The sequence below is a fragment of the Haliaeetus leucocephalus genome, unplaced genomic scaffold, assembly GCF_000737465.1.
Source record: "Haliaeetus leucocephalus isolate CR32 unplaced genomic scaffold, Haliaeetus_leucocephalus-4.0 Scaffold164, whole genome shotgun sequence".
Classification (NCBI taxonomy): domain Eukaryota; kingdom Metazoa; phylum Chordata; class Aves; order Accipitriformes; family Accipitridae; genus Haliaeetus; species Haliaeetus leucocephalus.
Genome location: NW_010972600.1, coordinates 1,656,924 through 1,663,359, shown reverse-complemented (window position 1 = coordinate 1,663,359; position 6,436 = coordinate 1,656,924). Strand labels below are relative to the sequence as shown.

The following is a 6,436-nucleotide window of genomic DNA, read 5'->3' as shown; positions in this document are numbered from 1 at the left end:
CTTTGCAGGCTCTCTGAGGGTGTCTCCTACTGTACGTCGCTCATAAGAGAGAGGGGCCTGGCACATCTGGGTGGATTTATTGAGGGACTAAACATGGGGGTGTCTGGGAGGGGAGGGTTGTGGCTGGGGGTACCTCTTGTGGGGCTGACCGTGTCCTCAACCACACAAGTCTCCTGCGCATGGAGCCCCTTCCAAAGCGCACGGGTTGACACAGAGGACTTCGTGTGGAAGTTGGGAGAAGCTTGAAGGAAGGAAAGCAACCCTGGAGATGGTTCACAACCTGTGGAGGCCTCTGCTGTCCCCGTCCCCAGTGCCGCAGTCTGGGACGGGGACGGGTGTGCAATGGCAGCAGGTGGCACTGTCGGCTTAGGCATGGCCCGGCTGCTTCCCCGAAGTTGGGGACCCCCGGCTGCTGCTCAGCCCTGCTCAGCTCTTGGGGGTTTCGGTGCTTTCAGCTGCATTTCGGGTCCAGTGTGGATGTGACACTGCACTGCCTTGCAAGGTAGGAAGGTCTCAGCACTGAGGGCAGGTCCAGCCTTCCCGGAGAAACCTCCCTGTAGCCCGCTGCTGCTCTCTGCAAGGCAGGGCAGAGCTGATGTCCCGGTTGTACTCCAAGAGAAACTGAGACCCAGAGGCTGAGACTTGCACCAAACCTTGCAGGAAGCCTGTGGCAGAGCTGCAGAATGGTCCCTGTCCACCTTCCCTGCACCAGCTGCCTCTCAACCCTGCCAGTTGAGGGTAGCATCCCTACCTTTGGTTTTCTGGCTCCCTGCATGCAGGGGAGCATCCAGCCGGGTTGGTTTGAGCTGTCAGCCACAGAGAGCTGCGATTAGAACTTTCCCACTGCTCCAAGCAGGAACAGCTCTGCAGGATGCAGACGGCAAGGGGATCTCATTTTGGATGGAAGTGGGGTGGGAAGGAACGGCTCACTGCTTCCCTCCTTCTCAGGGCATGAAGGGAAGACCTCCAGGAGCTGCCTCCAGCCCTCGGGTTCTTGCCAAGCATGGCTCAGCGGGAGCCGAAGGCAAGTGTGCTCCAGGGGAGCAGGGGCAATGCGAGCTGGGTCACAGCAGGGACTCCTGCTGCCAGTCCGAATCCCAGTGCCGGCGGAACCTCTGCAGCAAAAGAACCTCTCGGTCCCAGCTGCTCCCCTCTCCGCTAAGAGCCCGAGTGTGGCCCTTTGCAAGACCCCAGCCTGTACCCCGTTCTAAATAAAGCAAAGATCCAAAGAGTAAAAATAATTCTGGGGAGAAGAGGAAGATGGGGGGGCTCTTTCATTTTATTTGATGTGGCCCAATTTCAGTGCCTGTGGATCTGTCTCCTGCTCTTGGCTAGTCTATCAGTCATTGTCCCTGCCTGAGAGGGTCACGTCTGGGCAGATCTCAGGGGAGGAACTGTCTGCATGTCTGAATGCAGCACAACCTCAGGCCCTAGCAACCGTCCTCCTGCCGCGAAGGCTTCCCTGCCAGCTCAGCCCCCGGCTGCTTCCTCCACATGCTTAAGGAAAATTAGATAAATGAGCCATCAAGACAGTCGGACTAGCTTTTAATGGGACGGCGCAGGCTGGAACAAGTCCCTTCTGCATCCCGGCCCAGGGGAATCGCTTCTTCCTTGCACCTTTCCACCCGTGACTTGGCGACAGTGCTGCTGGAGCCAAATTCTTCCTGCCCTGTGCTGGTTAATGGTGCTGCTTTGGGCTCTGGTTTCCCCAGCTGTTTGCAAAAGGGAAATTTCCCCATAATTTTTTTTTGCAAAAGGGATTTTACTGTGTCTGCAGCTTGGGTACTCAGGAACCAGGCAGAGGAGGGCTGTCCGGATTACCCCTGTTGACACCAGGCAAAAGGGCTGCCTTCTCATCTCAGCCCTTAGCAAGAGGGAATTAAGACCATTACAAGGCTATCAAATAGGATCAGAGTCCCTCTCCCTTTCTCTGAGCAGCCCAGACCTGCTAATCCTTTTTCATGCAGCTGGACCAGCACCCACCGTGCAGTGGGGAAGAGCTCAGCTGAGATGGACAAGGGGCCGTCTACCCCATTCCCCCCCCCCCGCAGCCCCTGTTGGGCTGAGCAGCACGTTATCAGCCCGGGTGCGATCCTAGTGCCGAATGAAGGGCAAGGAACAGGCACCGAGTCGGGCTGTGATGGGGTGAACGTGAGGTCTCCTCCTCAAGTGTGATGGGGATGGGCTGTAGGGTTTGTTCGAGCACTCGGCTTCTTCCTCTTGCTGCAATAACACGGACAGGGGCTTTGCCGCTTGCCCGCCTGCCCAAAGGCAGCTGGAACCCCTGCCCTGCTCAAGGGGCTTTGGGGCTGCAAAGTGTAAAGCAGCAGCTTTTGGAGTGGCGAACAGACTCTGGGTTACTTATTTATTTCTAAAACAGCCAACAGCCGAGGCTGCTGGGCCTGAGGATTTCACGCAAAGCAGAGGGATGACCCCCAAGGAGCCCTGACCCAGCTGGCTAGAGCAGCAACCCTACAAAAATACACTCACCCTCCACCGGTGGAGGCAAACGCTAGGCAGAGCAAACCCCAAAGTCTGTGCTGGTAACCCAAGCTGCTGCTCCAACCTGGCCGTAGGGTCTCTACCACGCAAGGGCGATCCCCACCGCGTCCTCTGCCCAGCACCTATCACCCAGGGCTGGCAGGAGCCGCTGCCCTCCAGGAAGACACAGCGGCAAAGCGTCCCCGTGTCGGGTCAGAGCAGGCAGCAGCAAACCCAGCTGCGGGGCTTTGGTTCCTCCATCACCGTGCAGGATCAGGAAAGGGGAAGAGGGGCTGGAGGGATGCAGCCCGGAGCGGCAGCGGGGCGAGAGCAGGCACAGTGGTGATCGGCGGCAGGAGCAGGCGATGCCCACGCTGGCCCACATGCATAAAACCCGTCGTGCCGAGAGCTGGTGGCAGACGTATCCCCATGTGCGTGTCCACGTGTGCCGCCAGCACGTCCGAAGGGGGGGAAACCGGCCAAGGCAGGAGCAAGGGGACCAGCAGCCGAGCACCGACTGCGCCCCGAGGCACGTCCCAGTTCCCTCCAGTCAGGAGGCTGCCAGGTACTGGTGGAAGTAGAGGCCGAAGAGGCTGGTGACGACCTGGCAGGCGGCCACCCACCAGGTGAGGAAGGCGAAGAGTCCGCGCAAGAAGAGGGGGGTGAAGATGCCACCCAAAACGCCCGTGATCTGCTCCACTGCGGCACGCACGTCCTCCCTGTCCTCGCCGCCGGGATGCGGCGATGCTGCAGTTGCTGCCAGGGGGAGGGGAGGGGGCTCCGGGTACAGCCCCCATGAGTGGTGCCCTGCGTGACAGAGGGGACAGGTCTGCGGGGGTCGGTCCCCACGCTGCAGGCCCATCCCCGTGCTAGACATGCTGGTGGCTGAGTCCCAGCACGCTCGCTGCATGCGTTACGCTCATGCCAACCGCAAACCACGCCTTGAGAGCCTGGGGACGCTTTGGATGCTGATGGCTCGATGACGACTTGCGGGTCTCATCCTGCCCCTCCTGAGCCCCCCCGTGTTCCCCGCATTCCCCCTGCCGCCTCCTTACCCAGCGTCTTGAGGAGCAGCGTGCAGTGGAGGGTGAGGATGATGGGTCCCAGGTACTGCAGGCTGACCACGGAGACGTAGCAGTAAATCCTCGCGATCTGTGGGCAGCAGGGATCAGCAGGAGGCTGGCAGTCGTACCCGGACCCCTGCTCCCATCCCAGCTCCCACATCCAGACCTTGCGCTGGATCTCCAGGACAGCGATGCGCCCGGCTTCCTTCCTCATCTGCTCCACCCAGCGCTCGGCCAGGCCCAGGTACGCCTGGAGGTGATGGCGGGTGACGGCCAGGCGCAACAGGCAGAGGCTGACGATGGTCCAGAGGCGCGCGGTGTTGTAGGCAGAGTCCGACATGCTGGGGCAAGAGGAGGGAGCTGTCAGGGAGATCTCAGGGTCCAGAAACCCCCTGTGTCCCAGAAAGGGTGTCTGATGGGAGAGGTAGCAGCAGTGGGGAGGATGGGGGGGGGCTACTAGTGTTGGAGGAGGTAGACTGGTGCACCCGTGCCTCAGTTTCCCTTGGAGCAAGGATGCCAGGACACAGTCAGACACTTACAGCTGCACCGTCTGCTTGCCCATGGGTGCGTGGAGCAGGAATTCCCGCGAGATGGGCTTGATCCACATCACCACCACGAGGACAGGTGCCAGGAAACTCATGTGGAGCAGGACCCTGCAGCAGAGCCGTCACGAGACCCCCATACAGCGTGGTACCCCCTGTCCCTCCATCCCTCAGTGGGCAGGGACCGGTCCTCACCCACACCCCCAACACCCTTCTCCCACCACCAAACCTCCTCGCTGCCCTGCAGAGCAGGGAGGGGGGGATCCCAGCCCCCAAAATGCCAGCACCAACCCCCTCGCCTCCTTTCCCTCCCGCAGATTTCACCCAACTGGGTCAGGGGCTTGTCGGCCGCCATCCGGAGAGCGTCGAGGTGCGTCTGGGCCAGGCGTAGCCCCGGGAAGGTCAGGCAGGCACCCAAGAAGGAGCACAGGGCCACCAGCCCCAGCTTGAAGGCCAGCTTGGCGAGGGGCAACCTGCGGAGAAAGAAGGTAGCGTGGGGGGGAACGGGTCGGCCCCGTCCCCGGTGAGCCCCTGAGGCTTTCCCGCCCCAAACCTCCACAAAGCCTCCCGAAAACCCCATTTTCCTCCCTGCCCGGTCATCAACTCACGTCCACTCCCAGCCCCGCTGCTTCAGGATGCTCTCCAGGTTGCTGCTGACACCGGCCAGCCCTGCGGGGAGCGAACCCCCCCATAAGCGGGGTGCCCGCAGCCCCCAAGGACCACCTGCCCGCCCACCTCTCCCCGTCACCCCTCACCCACCGGGCTCAAGGCCGAACTCCAGGTAGTCCTCACGGATGACCAGGGCCACCATGGCGAGGAGGAGGAAGAAGAAGGCGAAGGTGAGGCAGACAGAGCGCTCACCCCCCTCCTCCGAGCGGAAGTAATGGCGCATCACCATGAAGAAGACCTTGCTGCGGGTGAGGGGTGGCCGTCAAGGAAACCGGGGGCTTCGGGACACCCCCCCCAATGCCAGTGGGACCCCCCTGCTCATTAGCATGTTGTAAAGCATCTGCATCGTTAGGCCGCTGCCACGTTCTCTGCAGGGAAAGCTCTCATTAGGCACCTTTACAGCTCATCAGTGAGTGGTTTATAAATCCAGAAATTTAAGTTTTCCACCTCAACTGGCTTTTAATGGGGAAAAAACAAGGACGGTGGGTTCCCTCTCCTGCCCACTGGCAGCCTGAACCCGGCGGTCGGCAGCAATCGCACCCCAAAAGTCGGCAGAAGGATACACGGAGAAGATGACCGTCAGCAGGCACCAGAGCACCCCGATGTTCGTCTCCTTCTGGGGGTCCGCCAGGCAGTAGTAGCCCTCGGTGAAGAGGTACACGGCAGTGGAGTAGACGGCAAAATCCACGAACCACTGGTACTCCAGGAAATAGCGCAGCACTGGTGTGACAGAGGGACGTGTCACCGTGCTGTGGGGACCTACTGGGGGTCCCGGGTCCAGGGCAATGCCGGGTCCTGCGTGCAGAGGGAGCTGGGGGTGCACGGGGGGGATTACCGAGAGCATCCACGGCAGTGATGGGGCTGGTGTCCAGGCGGAGGTCGATGTCCCGGGGCACAGAGAGGGGCTTGTCATCCGTCATGCCGTTCATCCTCCTGCAAGGCAAACGTGGGCTCGAGACGGCAGGCAACGAGCTGGCTTGTCCCTTGCGTCCCACGGTGCCGAAAGCCCCTCGCGTGGCGGCACGTCCCCAGCTTGGGGCTCCTCGTCACCAGCACCGGCCCGGAGCCCAGTGGAATCCCGCAGCATACGGGGATGACTTCCATTATCACCAAACCAAAATATTTATCGTTTTAAGTCCCTCCTGCCTGCCGAAGCCGCAGGCACGAGCTGAGCTGACCTGTCCCGCTTGGCCTTGGGACGCTGCTTGCCTGCCAGGGCGCAGAGCTCCTCATCCGAGGGATGCTTGTAGCGGTGCAGGCTGGAAAGGAGCAGTCGGGTATCAGTGGTGCCGGGTGTCCCCGAGTCCCCCCCCCCAGCTCCGGGGACGAGCAGGGAGGGACAGACCACGTACCTGCCATTGCAGAGCAGCCAGCGAGCGAAGGAGCAATGCGGGGCCATCTTCTGCATGACGCTGGCTGCCAGAAGGCTCACCACCACCTGCACCCCCATCACCGCCTGCACCGGGGACACCCTCAGGGAGTGACCCCGGCACCTGAACCCCCCAAAGCCGAGGTGGGGGGAGCGGGAGACCCCCCCCCGCCTCCACCAGCCTGCAACACCGGGGCTGTCTGCTTCTCCCAGCCCCTGTCCCTGCCATGGGACAGCCCGGGCATGCACCCCACGGGCGTGCAACCCACTGGGACACGCTGGGCATGCACCCCCCCCCGGGTAGGCACCCC

The 6,436-nt window shown here is 61.8% G+C and overlaps 1 protein-coding gene across 1 annotated transcript in view; it reads right to left on the bottom strand.

Moving 5' to 3' along the window:
* Positions 1 to 2,361: 2,361 nt before the first annotated feature.
* Positions 2,362 to 6,436, bottom strand: part of TMEM161A (transmembrane protein 161A) — a 4,214-nt gene continuing 139 nt past the window's right edge. The window contains exons 2-12 of the mRNA XM_010563219.1: positions 6,109 to 6,212; positions 5,935 to 6,015; positions 5,592 to 5,689; positions 5,320 to 5,476; positions 4,847 to 4,998; positions 4,696 to 4,756; positions 4,417 to 4,560; positions 4,085 to 4,198; positions 3,712 to 3,886; positions 3,537 to 3,633; positions 2,362 to 3,288 (exon numbers count right to left, since the gene is read on the bottom strand). Of these exons, the coding sequence (XP_010561521.1) occupies positions 3,032 to 3,288; positions 3,537 to 3,633; positions 3,712 to 3,886; positions 4,085 to 4,198; positions 4,417 to 4,560; positions 4,696 to 4,756; positions 4,847 to 4,998; positions 5,320 to 5,476; positions 5,592 to 5,689; positions 5,935 to 6,015; positions 6,109 to 6,212 (1,440 nt within the window). The 3' untranslated portion in view covers positions 2,362 to 3,031. The remainder of the gene's footprint in view (positions 3,289 to 3,536; positions 3,634 to 3,711; positions 3,887 to 4,084; positions 4,199 to 4,416; positions 4,561 to 4,695; positions 4,757 to 4,846; positions 4,999 to 5,319; positions 5,477 to 5,591; positions 5,690 to 5,934; positions 6,016 to 6,108; positions 6,213 to 6,436) is intronic.